General features: G+C 37.5%; 1 protein-coding gene and 1 non-coding gene across 2 annotated transcripts; both read left to right on the forward strand.

Annotated features, from left to right (window-relative positions):
* Positions 1–3,100: 3,100 nt before the first annotated feature.
* LOC113781689 (probable cyclic nucleotide-gated ion channel 14) lies at positions 3,101–8,200 on the forward strand. The gene is made up of 7 exons (XM_027327660.1): positions 3,101–3,333; positions 3,424–4,006; positions 4,495–4,707; positions 4,799–5,100; positions 5,495–5,606; positions 6,056–6,292; positions 7,099–8,200. Exons 1-7 carry the CDS (start codon positions 3,305–3,307, stop codon positions 7,822–7,824), a joined length of 2,202 nt encoding a protein of 733 aa, XP_027183461.1. The 5' UTR covers positions 3,101–3,304; the 3' UTR covers positions 7,825–8,200.
* Positions 8,201–9,514: 1,314 nt separating this feature from the next.
* On the forward strand, positions 9,515–9,617 carry LOC113781842. Its single transcript, XR_003469743.1, has one exon. It is a non-coding gene; the product is annotated as a U6 spliceosomal RNA (small nuclear RNA).
* Positions 9,618–19,355: the final 9,738 nt, after the last annotated feature.

Raw genomic sequence — 19,355 nt, forward strand, 5'->3', positions numbered from 1 at the left:
TAACCATTGTTTAAGCATATAATAACTGAGTAAGCTGTCGTGTTATGAGGGTTTACTACTGGGCCTTGTTTGGAAGTTTTGTGATCCACAACGAATATATAAAACTAAATGGATCAATCTGGAATGGTGCATAGTTGAAGGGGTTGTTTTGGATTGAATTACCAAATGCTCCTCTTCAAGGGTATTTTTTGAAAAATTATTAAAAAATGAGGAGGGGTGACAATGAGACTAAAAATAAGGGATAATTTCAGAAACCTCCTCTGAGATTTCTAACAATTTCGGTAGCCTCTCCTAATGTTTGCAAAACTACACAAACCTCTCATGAGGTTAAGGTATGGGTAACTAAATGAGTCCAAATAAGAAAAAGTAGCATTAAAAAGATACTTTAAGTAGAGAAATGAAACTTTTATTTCATAAATATCCTTTATACATGTACATAAGTTGCATTAGTAAAATAATGAAAATAATTAAAAGTTAGAAACAATTAACACACACAATTTACTACTCAAAATTTTCACATTCAATAAATTAGATAACACAAGTAAACAACAAAACTACACTAATGACCACAAGATTTAGTAAAATAGACCGGTCATCTCTCTTAACTTGAGGTATATTATGATTCTAGCGATTTTGAACAAAAGAAAATTTGAATTTTACCTTCTCTTCCTTTTTTTCTCCTTTCCTTCCACGAATTATTTTACAACTATCATAGATTTACGAGTTTCAAAGAAAAATTTCCTCATGAACAACCTTCTGTTACCTTATGTTTTTTTCTTCTACAAAAACCCTTCTTCTCATATTTTGCACAATTGATTTTTGGTCATTGTTAAGTTCTGTCAATCATAAAATAGCACCATTTGGCATATCAATTGGCATTATTTTATAATTGCAAGTCACAGTTCATCATAAATGAAAATTCCAATAGTTATTTCCATTAATTAGTTACCAATAATTAATTTGTACTCTAATTACTCAATCCAGAGATATTAATTTCTAATAAGATATAATGTCATATGGTATATGAGTAATTTCTCCCATGTGATGCAAGTATTGGATCCACAATTTTGTCAAGGGAGGTCAATGAAATTGTCAGAAACCTCAGGGGAGGTTTCTGAAATTATCCCTAAAAATAACTATGATGATTGTGAGTACTCTCTCTAAAGATACGATGGAGGTTAAGTGCCTGCAAAAATTGTTCACAAATAAAGTGCAATTTGGGATTTGAGGTTAAGTGCCTACAAACAAATCCGCTTTATACGCAAAATTGGACATTATGAAAAATGTATTAGCCTTTTACTCGAATTTTTGTTCTCATTTTCTTGGAGAGGATTTTATAATGGGAAATTTGCCAAATTGGTCCCTAACATTTACCAAAAACACTTTTTTAGTCCTTTACATATAAAATCAGCAAGAATGGTCCTTCACATTTAAATTGTGAGCCAATGTGGTCCTATTGCTTGTTTTTGCTTATTTCTCCGGCTAAAAATAGCACGCCCCTCTCACATGGTCATATTTTTAGGGGCAAAACCGGAAACACATTTCATTACCTGTTGAAAGTAAAAGGAATGGACAACCACCAAACTACACATTTCACCTTTGGCTCTCAAAGTTTCAAGAAACCCTAAATTGCATCCCCGAATTAACAAGCATTACTTGGAAATGTACTGCTGATGATGGTCTGATGGCGCCAGCCTCGGCAATCTTAATTCGATTCTCGGGTTTGTTTTTGGCGAGGAGTCTGAGCTCCAAGGTGGCTTGTTTTTGGTCTTCAGGGGATGGAGAATTAAGATCGGAGACGAGCTGGCGGATTAGTTCGTCAGAGGAGCTGTTGTTGTTGTTTTCGGAGGAGGCGCAAGCAATAAGTAGACGTCGGCTCTGGGAAGAAGCGGTGGGGAATTCGCCGGATCTGTCGCTGTTGCAGTCGCTGAAAGCTGAGGAAGAACCATCGTGGATGCTGAGGCCGCTGAAGCTTCGCCCCATATAGGTAAAACTATTGGACTGGACCTCTGTTTCCATTTCTAGTGCAAAAAATGGGATTAGTACATCAAGAATTAGGTGGATGGAGCCTGGAGGGGAGGTGAAGACCGAAAACGACAGCGTTTGAGGTTGTATGGGCCCTTTTGAGGTAGTTACCTGTATAAGACCTAGCTATGAGTTGATCATAACCATTTTCATGGAGCTAGCCAGCAAGGGGGTGTGGAGTTCGGGGGGAGTGGGGAGTTCAATAAAAGGCGAAGGCAGGGGATGCAATTTAGGGTTTCTTGAAACTTTGAGAGCCAAATGTGAAATGTGTATATTGGTGGTTGTCCATTCCTTTTACTTTCAACGGGTAATGAAATGTGTTTCCGGTTTTGCCCCTAAAAATATGACCATGTGAGAGGGGCGTGCTATTTTTAGCCGGAGAAATAAGCAAAAACGAGCAATAGGACCACATTGGCTCACAATTTAAATGTGAAGGACCATTCTGGCTGATTTTATATGTAAAGGACTAAAAAAGTGTTTTTGGTAAATGTTAGGGACCAATTTGACAAATTTCCCTTTTATAATTCATAAAATTTTTGCAAGCTTTCAAGTCATTCTTCTGTCAATAGATCTCCATACCTGTTGAAAAAGGTTGTTGAAGAAGGGAAAATTTGTGAAAATAGCATCAAGGGCTCATTAGTACGGACAGAACTTAACATAATTTTAGACTATCTACTACCCCTGATATGTTGACTTACAAAAATTGCTACAAACATATAAAAAAAGTATTGATTTTGTAGAAGGAAATTCTATACTAAGTGACAATACGATTTAAGCACTAGAAATCAACTAAAATATGGCCAACCTTTTTTATTTTAGAGATTTCATATTTATGTCTATAGCTTACAAATATAGTAATTTTAAATTATACCCTCACATTTCTCCTTTCCTCTCCAACTCTCCCAATCCAAACAAGGCCTTAATTTTTTTTTTCCCCAAATCTTTTGGGTGTTGTTTAAGAATCACATACATTCTACAAAGTCAAACCACATGCTTCCAAAAGGACCATGGCTTGAGGCATTTGGCTCAGTTGAAAATCCAGCTAGACCACATAAAGGCATTTTCGGGACTTTTTTGAGTTCCCATTTAATGACATTTGGTGTCTGCACATGATTCAGCATTTGACAAGTTCAGAACATGTTGGTGAGAAAAGCTTCAAAAAGAGTGATACTTTCGATGATTAGGAAGCTGAAAATTACTCATTGTAGTATCCTGGATCAAGCTGAAAACTACCCTTGATTCAAGATTCAGTAGTGAAAATAAGCAGATTATGTGAGCAATGAAGTTCAAGAAAGAGAAACAAGTGAGGTAATAATAAGTGATCCTGTTTTCTTTGTATTTGACTTGGAACTTTCCAATTTCTGGATGGTTTTGATAATGGAATTTGCACTTATGCAGGTTTAACAATGACGGGAAACAAGATTTTGAACTTTTTTGGGAGAAGAAAATTGCTCAACAGCCCCTTGATAAACAACTGCCAACATACAAGGGTGCTTCTTCAGTACCTTTCATGAAAGGTGAAGGAGGATTTGGTGACAGGAGTAGAGTAAATGTATTTCCCAGATTTGGAAGGTCTAAAGTTTTTCCAGAAGGAAATTATGAGCCAGGAAAGAAATGGGTTCTGGATCCTGGAAGTGAACTTTCCCTGCAGTGGAACAGAATTTTTCTTTTTTCTTGCTTGGTAGCACTTTTTGTTGATCCATTGTTTTTTTACCTTCCTGCTGTGGTGAATGATGAGGAATCCTCATCCTCGTGTATGACAACAGACATGAATCTTGGGATCACTATCACCTGTTTTAGGACTCTGGCTGATTTATTTTATGTCTTGCATGTATTTATAAAATTTAGAACTGCTTATGTCTCCCCAAGCTCAAGGGTATTTGGCAAAGGTGAACTAGTGATGGATCTGAGTTTGATTTCTCAGAGGTACTTGAAGTCAGATTTCTTCATAGATGTAATTGCAGCACTGCCTCTTCCTCAGGTACTCTCTCAATTTGTCTCCTTTAATCTAATCAATGCTACTCTTCCATGGTAGAGCCTCCAGAGCCGGCATGGTCCTATTTTGGTGACATCTATTTCTGGACTTTGTCGTAGAAGTTTGTTGAAACAAATTTATTTACTGCAATTAGCAATTAAATAAAGGCATAATGAACTATGTCTTGTATGAGGACAAAGAAAAAATTAGGATATAATGCAGGTCTTCAAGTGGTTCCCCCACTGAAATTCCAACACTCATTTGAGTAAAATGTCCTTTCTCTTCGAGAATTAACTTGGAGTCATTGTATTTGCTTAAACCTGATAAATGTCATAAATGCGATTTCACCTTCATGATTTTGTTCAGTTGGTTGCGTTGTTCACTGAAATTGGACTGATCACAAGCGATGGTATTTTGAATCATCCATGTTGTTATTTCTATGGGTTTCAACTGGAAATTGTTGGATGAATAATTTTCTGCCTCTGATTTTGCAGATAGTCATATGGTTCATCATACCAGCCATTAGAAGCTCCCATGCTGATCATACCAACAATGCTCTTGTACTGATAGTTCTTCTCCAGTATATTCCCAGATTATATCTGATATTCCCATTGAGTTCTCAGATTATTAAAGCAACTGGAGTTGTCACAAAAACGGCATGGGCTGGGGCTGCATATAATCTGCTTCTCTATATGTTAGCAAGCCATGTAAGCTACTGCACACCATCAGCATCTTTCAAAACAATGTTTGTCATGTTCTCCTTTTGATTTAACAATGACTTATTTTCTTATCATTAAGGTCTTGGGGGCTTCCTGGTACTTATTATCTATTGAACGGGATGCTACTTGTTGGAAATCTGCCTGCAGGCAGGAGTTCAAGTCCACTAATTGTTCACTTCGTTTTTTGGATTGTCGAACTCTAGATCATGATGAGAGGAGGACATGGGCAAACTCCACTGCTGTTTTTAGTAACTGCAATCCTGACAATACCACATTTTTCAACTTTGGGATATTTGGAAATGCTGTTACTAACAATGTCCTCTCTGCAAACTTCATTGAAAAATACTTCTACTGTTTGTGGTGGGGTTTACAAAATCTAAGGTATTTCTTCTGGGAACTCCATTCACACGTGTGGTTTGCGATGACACACTTTTATCAGTTAATGCCTCCCTGTCGATGTTGTTTCTAATTGTTGTAAATGTTGTTTTAGAAATTTGATGTCCATGTTTTTGTTGAAAATTAAAAGAAGTACTCTTTCAGAACTAAGCGGCTAGAGGAAGAGTATGATGGTTTGAATGCAGTGGCATGGCTTCTACGGTAGCTATTAGCATTGGATCTGTAAACATCAACTGTTTTTGAAACATCCGAATATTTGCCGTAGTACCCTGTAAAACATGAAAACAAATGCATACCAATATTGACGACTAGCAATAGATTTTGGTTTAGTACAACTTGGTTACTGAAAGTGAGAATAATATCTATTCATCGTTTGCAGTTCTTATGGCCAGACGTTATCCACAAGCACATTTATTGGGGAGACTGCATTTGCCATACTTATTGCTATATTGGGCCTTGTTCTGTTTGCACACTTGATCGGAAACATGCAGGTATAGATGCCTTAGACACTATACTATAGAAAAGTTATCATACTTGCAGCATTTTGGGAATCATTTCAAACTTGGTTCGGTTTAATTTACATATGAAAATCTCTTAGAAGTATAATTATCATTTTAACTAGGGGCTCAGAAAGAGTACTATTTTCTTAAAATTATTTCAGGGTCTTATCGGTGCCTTGTCTGTTTTCTCACCTGAGTTATTAAAGTGCTACAAACAATTTAACTTATAACAAGGTAGGGAGAAGTGCTACAAACAATTTAACTTATACAATTTAACTTATAACAAGGTAGGGAGAAGTGCTACAAACAATTTAACTTATAACAAGGTAGGGAGAACTGTAGTCTATTGTAATTGTGATTCATTCTACTCTTTTTTTACTGTATGTTTTTGTTTTCCAACTGAAGTTAAAGAGCTCACCACTTGTTCTTGTAAAATAAAGACCTACCTGCAATCTCTCACTGTGAGGCTTGAGGAGTGGAGGCTGAAGAGACGGGATACCGAGGAGTGGATGAGGCATCGCCAGCTCCCTCCAGATCTACAGGAGCGTGTTAGGCGATTTGTGCAGTACAAGTGGCTAACAACAAGGGGAGTTGATGAAGAATCTATATTGCATGCTTTACCTACAGATTTACGTCGAGACATCCAATGCCACCTTTGCTTAGACCTTGTTCGACGAGTAAGACATTGTCACATGTTTATTCATCAAATGCCTCATAAAAATCTTGGACACCCGCCTATGATAATGTTCTTGTGTTCTTATTGCTCGTTGTTTTCCCCATTGTCCTGGTGAATCAGAAAACAGTTTTCACGAAGCAAGTAATCCTCATATCTCATCATGGAAGATTCTCAATTTTTTAAAACATTTTTTATGGTGGGAAACTCTTATTGTAGTACTAATAATTTCTGTGACTTTTTTTGTGCTTGATATAGTAGTCAATCTAAGGAGGACAATCTATATGTTACCTATTGCGTCTTACATAGCATGGATTTGCTCATCAAGAGATTAAAAGCATAGGAAAAAAAGCAGCTGATTGACCAGAGGAATAGGTAATTCTTAGCAGTTCTCTGGAAAAAGATTCAAACCTCAAGATTGCAGATCAAAACTGCATCTCAGAATAGTTTGTCCTTGTATCACTAATCTTGTGGGAATAAAAGCAAAGGAAAAGAAAAAAAGGATTTTCCATGTTTTAACAGTTATGCAACATGAGTGTGAAAGAAGAGAAACTTTATTCTCTTCATATTCACTATGAACCCTGTGTTGTCTATTTCTCTGTATTCTTGACCTAAGGGAATGCTTTTAATACAATGCTTTTGCAAACACATCTAATATCATATTTATCCCTTTTGTTTGAACGTGTTTTTGTGCATTAAAATGTTCGAGATTGCCATGTCTCATTCAATTTGTTTTCGTATGCTTTATGATTTTACTTAACTACGCCTGTTAAGTGGAGCAAGTTTAAGGGTGAACTCTCATGGTTGCAGGTCCCTTTCTTTTCAGAGATGGATGATTTGCTTCTTGATGCCATTTGCGAGCGCCTAGTATCGTCCCTAAGTACCCAAGGTACCTACATTGTACGTGAGGGTGATCCCGTTACAGAGATGCTCTTTATCATCAGAGGCACATTGGAGAGCTCAACGACAAATGGAGGCCGTACAGGTTTCTTTAACTCAATTACTCTGAGGCCGGGAGACTTCTGTGGTGAAGAACTGCTAGCTTGGGCTTTGCTTCCAAAATCTGCACTCAATTTGCCTTCTTCAACAAGAACAGTGAAATCCCTCAGTGAAGTAGAAGCCTTTGCATTACGAGCTGAAGATCTCAAGTTTGTAGCTAATCAGTTCAGACGGCTTCACAGTAAGAAGCTACAACATACATTTCGGTATTACTCTCACCATTGGAGGACATGGGCTGCCTGTTTCATTCAGGCTGCTTGGCGCAGGCATAAGAAGCGAATGTTGGCAAAATGTCTAAGTATGACTGAGTCATTTTCTTTGGCTTCAGATGAGCAATTTGTTGATAGTAATGAAAAAACTGAGGAAGCCACTGCAGCTAAATCATCAAATTCCCACATTAATCTAGGAGTCACAATACTTGCCTCAAGGTTTGCAGCAAATACAAGGAGAGGAGCCCAAAAGTTGAAGGATGTTGAATTGCCAAAACTGCAGAAGCCTGAAGAGCCAGATTTTTCCGCTGAAGCAGACGATGAATAGTTCAATCTAGCTAGATGAAGAGACTGGAACCAAAGGTGAGTATTCTGCAAGGAACATGAAGCAGACTGATTGGGGTTTTGTACAGGCATAACATATCATGACAGTTGATTGCTTAAAGTGAAGGACCAATGGCAAAATAAATGAAACAGGAGTGATCTGATCAGCCTATACAAATCAAGGTTAATGGAAGTATAATCCTACAAAAGTTTTAGCAGAATATATAGAACTGCCACAACTTGTGGCCCAATTCACTTTATATAGATTTTGGCTATGAATTGAATTACTGCAATGATAAGCATATGCATGTTTGATGATAGAATCTATGATAACAAACACAATTGTGAAAAATAATGACAAGGCTCTAGCTATACTCAGATACATTAACTTTCTGCCCTCATATTTATTCAAAACAATGTGATTTCTTGTGTGTAGTTCTGGATGATATCATACAGCTAACAAGAAAGTAAATCTGGATTCATTGTGCTACTTCGCTGCCCAACAAAGAGAAGGTATAGGCAAGTTTTCGCTGTTGACACTGTCAAGTTTCTGATGCAATTTGGAATTAATGATGTTCTCGTGATTTGGGCAAGAGAATTTATTTAAACTGCAATACCTGCAAAACAGGAATCAAATGGTTTATTTAAGAAGTGTTAGATTCATGAGTAAAGGGTTGTGTCCCACATTGATCCGAGAGATAAAGAAAGAGCAGTTAATATGTAAGTAAGGGCCCAAGACCTAATAGTTTAAGCTTTTGAGTCAGAGTTGGGTTCCTGACTTACATATTGAACTCTTTGGTGGACTCCCTCGAGGTGTTCTTCCCTATTAGATTGGTATCAGACTTTCAGGTTGTGAGATTGGGTTACTCATGGGCAAGTGGATTCTTCTCGGAGTTGGACCGATGAAAATTCTCTTCTTGACGGTGGACCGAAGTGCCAAGGAGTTTGGTTGGTGTTGGACCAGGTGTGCCATGGGTTTGGATGGGGTCCAGTTGATGTTAAACCAAGGAGTCAAGGGTTGGCAGGGGTCCAAAATGCAGTTTGGATGTTGAAGAAGAGTGAGTCCATGTTTGGGAGAAGAGGTGACCTTGGTGATAAAGGTGGGCTTGTATTGAGTACTCAAATGGGCTCGAAAAAAGGGCTTGTAAATTTGAGTTTAATGTGGGGGTTACTCATGAAGGAGGGGATTTGTTAGGTTCATGAATAAAGGATTGTATCCCACATTGATCCGAGAGATAGAGAAAAAGCGGTTAATATGTAAGTAAGGGTCCAAAACCTAATAACTTAAACTTTTGGGTCAGAGTTGAGTTCCTGACTTACATATTGAACTCTCTAGTGGACTCTCTCGAGGTGTTCTCCCCTATAAAGAAGAATACGAAAGAAACCTTTGCCAAAATATCAATGTAAAGTATCAAGAAGTTGACTTCTTCAAAAAAAAATAAAAATAAAAATAAAGATTTTGAATTGCAAGAATTGGGAAAAATTATCGAGGTAGCTTCAGATGTGATGCAACATGGCCTCATGTTGAAATTAATCTATTTCTAAATAACAATGTTAAAGGAATAAGTCCTTGCATGGGATCCTAAAGACATGTAAATAAGTTAAGAAATTTATTGGTTTACTCTATTCATTGTTTATTAGTTTACAAGGTGCTAACCGAAGCACTATGATTAGAGGCATATAACTTTTATAACTTAATTTCACTTCCTCAAGGGCAAATTGGAACGACAGAGCGAAGATTAGCATGGCCCTTGGGCAAGGATGGTATGGACAAATTGAGAGATGATCCACATTTTGAGGGTGGGATAGGTTGGGTGGTACAGGGGAGGGATTGTAAGTAAAAGATCGTGAATTCGAAACCTTCCATTTATACATAAAATCAAAAAAAAAAAATGAAGTTAGTTTTTAAAAGTACGGGCAAATTCATATTTTGCAGCTAAGAAATGTGATTTTCAAAAGTCGTGCAATTATATATATAAATATATATATATATATATATAAATCTTCAATTTTTCATTCCCAAAGTGGGAGGGCAAAAAAAAAAGGAATTTTAAAATCCTTAGGGACGCGCTCTGCCATAATTAGAACTTGATTTTTTTGTCTTTTTTTTTTTTTTTTCCTTTAGTTTTGTCTTTTATTGCCCATGTTGCCTTAACTCAGCATTGTACTCCAAGATATTAACGTAAATCTGAATTTTCTTTTTGTGTGAAGGTTTGGAAATTTAATATGAAATATTTGTTATATGCTTAAATCTTAATCGTCGAAATGAAACATATAAACAATTGGTAGAGTAGATGGTTTAGAAATCTTGATGACAATATATTCTTTTCAAATTGTTGTGATGTTGATTAGTACTAGCTGTAAAATGTGTATCGAAACAAGAGATAATTTCAGAAACCCTAACTAATCACAGTGTTACTTATATATATATATATATATATATATGTATATAACAATCATAGTATTACTTAGCACGCTTAAACTTTGAAAAATATCAACCTCTTATATTGTTTAAATTTTTTTTAACATTGTCAACCTATTTCAAAGTATTAGATTAAAAATTTTCATTTTAAGAGAGATAAGATAATAAAATTCTGGGATGGTATAAGATAACAAAATTCTGGGATGGTCCTTTTCTTGTCCTACCTTCCCTACAAAATTTTGAGAGTATAAATAAAATTTAAAAATAAAGATACAAAACATAAAGGTGTAAATTTGATAGAGTAGAATATTATAGCACCAACCACAAGTAACCACAAGTAGCACGTGGTTTTAAGATACAAAGAATTTATTCAAAAGTTTATGCGGGATATTTTCAGGTTAAAAAGATTATTTTCTTTATCGTAAAGGGATTTGGATGAATTTAAGTAGCTTCATGAATTGTTTAGGATATTTTGAATTTTCTAATTCATTTGTCCAAACCAATGGCTCAAAAACTAGAAAAAAAGGAAAAATATTTAAAATTATTTTTAGAACTTATTTGAGGTGCTTTCAAGGTGCAATAAGTCACTTTCTTCCTTGTAAAGTATTTCAGGTGATTTTTATGAGTTTTTTAAAGTTATATAGAATTTTTGAATTTTTAATGTTTTTCAGTTTAGATTGATAACACAACAACTATTAAATAGTCTTAACACTGTGAATGACTTTTAGTTTTTCATTACTAAACTACACTGGCCAAGTTTCAAAAGTCAAGGGGCTAAACTAATTTGCGATGATAGTCAAGCAACCATAAGAAAAAGGGCAGTTTTTTAATGAAATCATTAAAATTAGTATTTAATCGTATATTTGGAAATTGGTTAGCAAATGATACAAAAACGTAGGGACAATAGTTGCATCACAGACACTGTGATTTTCGAAATGACAAACACAATATAAACACATGAAATTTAAAGAAATTGCGAGACTGTTCAATTTTCAGGAGTGAGTATATCTAAATTTAGGACTAAAGTAGGATTTGACTGAGAAATTAATTCATATTAAAACTTTATCAATGGTCTATACACATCTATCACTGCATCTAAAATCTTGATAACTTTTCAAAATTTTAGGAGAGAGAAATAATATTTTTTCAAAATTCAAGGATGTTAAGGATACCGTTAGAAACTCTCCACCTTTTTTATAATGACAAACCAAATGATGATTCTATTTCCACAAAAATCCCTTTTTAATAATCCTCTCAAAAGAAGTAGTAAATCATCATGGGGATCATTATGCTCTCCCTCAGAACAAACCGTAAATCATCATTTCATTTTTCTCCCCCTTTTGTCATCAATAAAAAAATCAACATAAAAGAATATCCAAAACACATCAAGAATAGCCAAACCACATCAAGAATGGCCATCATTTTGTCATCACCAAGACATATCAAGAATAGCCAGCATTGTCATCACCAACACAAAAGAATATAAATAACATTATGCATTAAATAAACAACATCCATAATAACTTTATCCATATTTTCTTTCTCTTCTTCAATAGTTTGAGAGGTGCCCTCCTTTGATTATTTCTTTCATCTTCAATATTCAAGTTTTCAAGTCCTTGTTGCAAATCTACATTGTCATCTTCACAAACATTCTTGACATTAATATCATTAGTTTCATCAAAAGTGACATGAATAACTTCTTCTGTAGACACCAAATTTTTGGTGTAATTTCATTTACTGTTTATTTTTAGTTTTTTATTTATTTATCGTGTTAGTTTTATTCGATTTTTAGTTTTTAGTTTCTAGTTTTATTTTTATTTTTAAGCGTAGAATTTCTTGGAGGGAAAAATGAAAAACGGAAAATGAAGAAAAGAAAAATTAATTAGCATTTCATTGTTTTTTATCTCTTATTCCTAGTTTTTTATATTGTTGTTTTTCTTTATTTAATATTAATTTTGTTATTATTGTATTAGTTAAAAAAAAAAAAAAAAAAAGAGTCACGGCCTGCAAGCTGCATTTTTGCAGCTTGCAAAGGACAGCTCCGTGCGTGCCATTGAAGGGCAGGATGAAGGCAGGGGCAGGCCTTTCATCCTGACCATCCAGTGAAGGGTTGAGGAACTTGGATTCCCATATAAATAGCAAGAGATGCAGCAGCCGCAAAGCAAGGTCGGGGGAAGTGAAAAAAAAAAGAGAAAGAAAAGGGAGGCGGCTGCACATCGGAGGAGGAGACAAGAAAAGAAATACGAGAGATAGGAGGGGAGTGAAAGAGAGAGAGAGGGAACGAAGGAAAAGGGACAGCTAGAATCTTTGAGGGGGATAGAGAGTTTACGGCAAGAAGGGGGAGAGGATAGGATCGGAAAGAAAGAAAAACGGAGGAAGGAAAAACAACGGCTGAGAGCAGGGGGGTTTGGTGGTAACAATTGCTGAGAGGAGGCTGTGAAAGAGCGAGGAACCGAGACACAGAAGGGAGCCATTTTGAGAGATAGAAAACAGGGAGGTTCTGGAGGGTAACGGCGGAAACAAAAGTGGAGGAGAGCTTCGGCAGCTAACGGCAGGAGAAGGATAGAGAGAAAGAGAGTAGCCGCAAGTGAGGGAACGGACAGAGAGCAAAGGTGAGGCTGCAATCTGAGAAGTGAGGAAAAAGCTGAGAAGGCCAAGAAATAGGGGAGAGCTTCATGGGGTTTGTTCACGGTTGAAGGGAAATGGAGAGCTAGGTAGAGCAGGAGGGAAAAATCTGGCCGAGAGAGAAGAGAGAAAAGAGACCACGGCTGAGAAGTTTTGAGAATGGGCCGCTGAGAGTGATAGTTAGCGAGTTGACAAGGGAGTAGTAGGAAAACAGAAAGGAAGAGAGGAGGAGTAAGGGACGAAAGCTGAACGGAGGAAGCTCACCACCACCAGCGTCTGTCTTCTTCATCGAACCCGAGCTTCAAGTCCAAAGGCGAAACAGGTAGTCTTCAACCTTTGTTCTTGCCTATTTTCTTTTCACATAGAATCTGGTTTGTGTAACCAGAGACCCTGGGCTTTTACTTGCATTTCCGTTGCCATAGCTGTGTTTTCTTAACCTTCTTGATGGAAGACCTGCCCATAAGTCATTGGTTTCCTTTCATGTGCACTTTCCGACTCACACTTGTGTTTCTTTTCTGGAATTTGGTTTGAAGCTTGGCAGACGGTCAGGTTTTTTTTGCTGCACTAAGATATTTGTGTGTAGATGTCGGATTGCTGTAACCTTGTTTCCGTGAGAATGAGTGATGTTACAGGGGTCATCTTTCAAACGAAGCTGTGGTTCCTTTCATTTTCATGACATGTCGATTGCCATTAAGACAGAAATTCTGTTTCGCTCATTTGCTGTTTTTGTGCCTAGTGCCGTTTTTTTTCCCACGTTCCTCTTGTTGTAAACAAATCCTCTTGAGTTTGCAAGGTAGGTTCATGCACAACTTGACTATCACAAATTCAGAACTTAGTTGAGAGTTGTGGGAAGGCTTTCTGGTTTGTTGCAGCGATAAATATAGGCCGCTAATGAGCTTTAAGGTTGCCAAAAACTCTTGCTGCACTTTTCTTGTTGTTTCCTTTCTGCTCACCGAGTTATGAACATAAAGTGCTGTTTAATCTTGTGTTGAAGGAAGAAAATGAAATGTTTTGATGTTGAGTCTGCAGTCTTTGAATCCAAGGAAACATAAACTAGCTTGAATGTTGGCTAAGCAAGATAGATTTCCCTAAAAATCCTGAATAGTGGGAGAGTTTTGTTTTGTTTCTTGAATGAAGCTAAGGTCGGCAGTTTTGCTTCTAATTCCAGATTTCTTGAATGAGGCTGGGTTGTTCAGATTTGCATGCATGTTATCCGACTTTTGCTGCCTTAATCTAACAATAGGAGTGTGGTATTAAATTTGGTAATGATTGGAATTGCATCTTGAGGTTTATTTCGGTTCAAAGCTTCCTTGGTGATGCATTTGGTTAAGCACAGCATATCATATGAAAGAAAGGAAACCAGAATTGCAGAAGGTCTTCTACGTGATTGCATGCTTATGCATGAAATAATTTCTGAAAATTGCACTTTGACCCCCAAGTTCCCTTTAGTTTCACTATGACCCAATCAAGTGAATAATCTCCTCAATTTGGTCCTTGGTAGTTTTAATTTTACAACTTCATTGCTTGTTTGTTTCAATTGTCTACCATGCTTTGTTTCAATTGCACTTAATTCATGACTTTAGGGGCTTTATGACCAAGTGAGCTTGTGTTTGCCTATTTTCTTTAATTTTCCCAAATAAATTGGTACCTTGACCTTTTTATTATTTTGGAGGGTAAATTAGTAACTTCACCTCATTAGGGCGTCAATTCAAGGGAGGTACACTCTATCCCTCATTTGCACTTCATTTTTTCCTACGTGCTCCTACATGTTATGTGAATATGCATGTCTACTTCGCTTTACTTGCTTCCCTTTAATTCCTTGCGTTTATTTCATTTACTTTACTTTTATTTAAGTTTTTATGGGGTATGTGTACACCTCTTGGCTTGTAATAGATAGGGCTTGGCGAGCTTTCTTGTCCATTTTCCCTTTCCCCCTTTTCTGAGGTATTCATTATGGGGTATGTGTACACCTCTTGGCTTGTAATAGATAGGGCTTGGAGGAGCATTCGATGAAGACCTATCGAAGACGTGTGCCTAGCTAGCAAATGTAATAGTTAGGGCTTTAATTGCCTTATGTGTCTTGCCTGCTTAGTTGTTACATGTTAATTTGCTTTGTTAGGGCCTTGCATCTAGTCGAGCATGCTAAATGTTATGTGCTACGTGTTTACGAGTGTTTTGGCATGTCTACTTGCTTTCATAGCCATGAATGAATGTGATGGATGAATGTACGTTTCCGCTAGTCCAACGCTAGTCGGAATTCATAGATGGGCTAGTCCAACGCTAGACCCTTAGGATTTCCCTTTCCATAGTGCATATTTGCATGTTCACTACATGTCATGCATTTTTCTTAGTTTTATCATTTGGCATGTTCCTCGAACCCCTTTTCCCCTCATTTTAGGATTTTTGCATCTCATACTAGTTATAGGGTTCATTTGCCTGGAGAGTCCCCTTAAATAAGGGAAACGAGCGAGTGTGGCTACTCGATAGCCTTAGCACGCTAGTTCCGCCTTCTAATCAAAGGGAAAATCAAGTCACGATTTAGGTCTCCCCGTACCCAATATGCATGAATTCCCTAGGCTCATGCATTCTCAATTCACTCTATCATTACACTTTCACTTTTGTCTCATTTGCACACATGCACCTTTTTTTATCACCTTCACTTGCACACGAACATTTTTTTTACTTGCACACGAACATTTTTATCTTCACTCGCACACGAGTACTTTCATCTACATTTGCACACCTTCACTCTTATCTTATTACTTTTATCATTTTTCTCATTTCACACAAACTCACACTTTCACATGGCATGCATTCCACTCATTTTTCACGTCATTTAGGTTTAGGTGTGACCTCTCCAAAAGGATCATTATTGGGCTTCACAATTAATGTGATTGGCACCACTCAACCTTTGAAGAGAAATTTCCCCCAATCCCCCTAGGTCTAGGTTTTTGCATTCATATAGACATATCCAATACGTGATACATACCTTGGGTAGAAAATTTAGGAAAAATTGGTTCAAGTCACGCAACTAGCCTTGGCTAGGTCGAAGGGGTGCCTTGGATTTTTATCCTTGCCTTCCCTTTCGTCAAATGTGACCCCCGATCCCTCTTTTGGTTACGTAGACCCAAAAGTTCTTAAAAAGGGTTTATTTACTTTTTTATTCAAAAACAAAAAAATCATTTTTTGGGTGACTTGGTACACCCTAACTCTATACCAAGTGGCGACTCCATTTTTGATACAAAAAACCCTTTTGAACTTCACTTGGCCAAATCGTCGCATTCTAAGTCCCATGGCCTTTTACTTTTCATTTTGCACACGTTCACACATTGCACACCACACACCACACAATTCAACTCGAATCGAAAAGTGGGGCGCGACAGTTGGCGACTCCACTGGGGATTTCCTAAGTGGGTCCAAGCATTTGATTTGACCATTCTTTTCCCTTTTCTACCCTTTTTATGCATAGCATTTGGATATTAGGGTTGCATTTTTCTATTTTTAGGACTTTTGGCCTTGCACGCGTATTAAACTACTCCCTCACTCACGTATGTATGATTGGTTGTTTGGATGAATATTTTATTTGTTTTATTCCGCGCTCGCATTGCATTTGGGGGGGTGTGTCACCTTAGAGCCTCGCGTTGGTTCTTGATCTCTCCCCTCCAAACGAGCACTAGCATACGCGCATACGCTTTAATTATTTTTACCCCTCATTTATTTTTCTTTTAGTGGCTTGTCACGCCACTCCACCCTATTAGGATTTTAGGCGACCCACTTGGACATGTGATCGTATCACGACGTGTGCGTAGCATGATCCGAGGGGTCACTCGATCTTCCGCTTTAAACTTTAGGTTGATAACCTATTAGTTTTTAGTCGAAGGTTGAGGATTTTTTTTAGATTCACCCAGACGGGTAGCCGTAACACGACGTGTGCGTAGCAACGTCTGGGGAATCGCTCGAGCCACCGACAAGGAACCTTGGAAGTGATGACCCTTGGTTTCCAAGTCTGAAGGCTCGGGGACCTATGACTTATCGAGTCTAGATGCATTAGTGAACCCTAACCTCATGCATCCATAATAGTTTACCTAGGATAGCGTCTGCCTTACCCTATTAGGGATACTATTCACGAGGGGAGGGGTCCAACCCCTTTCTCCTTTTATCGCTTTATTTCTTTGTGCTGATTTCGTTGCCACAATGTGTATGTGTATTTGTCTTGGCTGAACTAACTTTTCTTGATTTTGTGTCCCCATTGCATTCACAAACCCTAGCAAATAAGAGGTCTGGCATGACCTTCTTTTAGAACCTACCCTCGTAAATAGGTTATTGCACGTTTAAAGATTTTGGTATATTGCATTCATAGATTAATAATGCCATGCCATTTTTAAGCCTACCTTGGCGTATAAAAGGTCCTTTTAGGTCATGATTTCATTTCAAATTGCATGTTTTACTGCTTTAATAAATGGCATCATGCATAAACCATAGAAAGGGAATGCCACATAGGGAATCCCGTGTTTAGGAATAAGCCACCTTGTGTCTCGGATACTTAATCCAGTGAGACTTGCACGTTTACATTTTTGTACCATCCAAAGGGGTAGTGCACAAGGTAAGGTAGGATCCGATCATTTTCATGGAGTGATTTTTGGAATATGAGCATCTAATAATCACTTTTTGGCCATTTTATCAAAAATTGGTAAAAATCCCTTGCGTGAAGGACATTAATTTGAAGAAATTCACAAATGATTCCTCCTATTGAGACGATAAATAAACTGAGGCCAAAATTTGATTTTTAGAAGGTCATAGACTAATGCACCTCAATAATTTTGAAATAACCAATGGCCGGACAATTCAACCAATCCATTTTGCCAATTCATTCAATAAATCGTCAATTCATTTGACCAATTTACCCTTTTTAGGGTCATTCAGCCGATTTTTGAATAAATCACTAATTCAATTTCATTCATTTGGCCAATTTACCCATTTTTAGGGCAACCGAGCCGATTTTGAATAAATCAGGTTTCGTTCAATCTATTTGATCAATTTACCCTTTTTAGGGTGATCTGATTAATTTTGGATAAATTAAATTTCATTCAATTCATTTGACCTGTTTCCCTTTTTAGGGTAATCCGGTCATTTTTTTTAAATAAATTGTCAATTTCATTTGACCAATTAGGGTTTCGATGTCGAATTTTAAAAATGAAAAAACCTAGTCGATTTTGAGAAAAACATCCATTGCATCCAGCCATTTGACCAGTTGGAGTTTTGACCCGTGCTTCGCTGCGAAAAGTTGTCAAAACGAATTCCAATCTCTTCGATAGGAAGTTCGTCAAGGTCAAACCCGTGCGTTTTTGCAAGTTCTTGTATCAAAAGTGATCAATCCCTTCGGACGAGATTCTCATTTTGACAAATGTCTCTTCTCATTCCAATTGGCCAAATTTTTCAAATTATTTTTCGCTCCATAAGCTGATTGGATCCATCAGGTATTGTATAGTGCCTGCTCTGAAGGATTGCATTTTCATGCTAGGCCTGCCCTTGGCACAAAAAGGGTTCCCCCATAGGACATGCATCCGATTTTTTTTGGATATTTACTAACTCTTGTCTTTTTCTTTTCCTTTTTCTTTATTTTTATTGGAATAGTTAAACGAGGGCTAAATCTAAAGGCAATTCCTTCTACAATTCTCAGGTAATATTTAAACATAGCTTCTCGTCAAAGCCCCATCATAACACGATCCCGTAGCCAAGCTCAAAGGAGTCGTGTAAACATGAGTTCACAGCCGGAACCGTCGGATAAGTCTGCTACTACAGCTCAACCTGAGACTGCAAGTTTGGGGGTCCAACTGACCGAGATGCTTACGAAGTTTGGTGAGATGGCATCTGAAATGGCCGCCCAAAAGAAATTAATCGATGAGCTTATCAGTAGCGGAGTTCAACCCGAGCCTGGACTCGTCAGTCAATCGGGGCCAGAATCATTGGTCATATCCACGACCCAAACCACTTTTACATCACCCTTCATCATTCCACCCGAAGGAACTTTCACCTATCCCACCATAAATTTGCCATACACTTACCCTCCTAACCCTTCGTTCTTTCCTACTCACATGCAAGGTCCCCAACCGCAAATCACTTCAAACATACCACCTGAGCCACATACCTTTTATCACACTGCCACTGAGCCATTCCTACTTGACCATACTGTCCAAACCAAGCCAGAGATGGGGGAATCTTCCGCTCCCGTTGATATAAAGCTGCTCAAACGCCTTGACCGTTTTGATGAATTTATGAGAAAAAGTCAGGGTTTAAACAAGCAAGGAGTGCTGGACTATGATGAGCTTTGTCTCTTTCCAAATGTTCAATTGCCTGAGGGGTTCAAAACCCCTAAGTTTAACAAGTACGATGGAACTGGCAATCCCAAAACGCACCTCCGTCTGTTTGCTAACAAGTTGGGAAAGCCTGTAGACGACGAGAACCTGCCTCTAAGGTTGTTCCCGGAA

The sequence above is a fragment of the Coffea eugenioides genome, chromosome 8 (genome assembly GCF_003713205.1).
Source record: "Coffea eugenioides isolate CCC68of chromosome 8, Ceug_1.0, whole genome shotgun sequence".
Classification (NCBI taxonomy): Eukaryota; Viridiplantae; Streptophyta; class Magnoliopsida; order Gentianales; family Rubiaceae; genus Coffea; species Coffea eugenioides.

Bases quoted from the DNA above. Each gene is read 5' to 3' on its own strand.
- LOC113781689 (XM_027327660.1), top strand. From the start codon at position 3,305: ATGAAGTTCAAGAAAGAGAAACAAGTGAG. The intron at 5,101-5,494 runs GTATTTCTTCTG...CATCGTTTGCAG, and splicing joins TGGGGTTTACAAAATCTAAG to TTCTTATGGCCAGACGTTAT. The intron at 6,293-7,098 runs GTAAGACATTGT...TCATGGTTGCAG, and splicing joins GCTTAGACCTTGTTCGACGA to GTCCCTTTCTTTTCAGAGAT.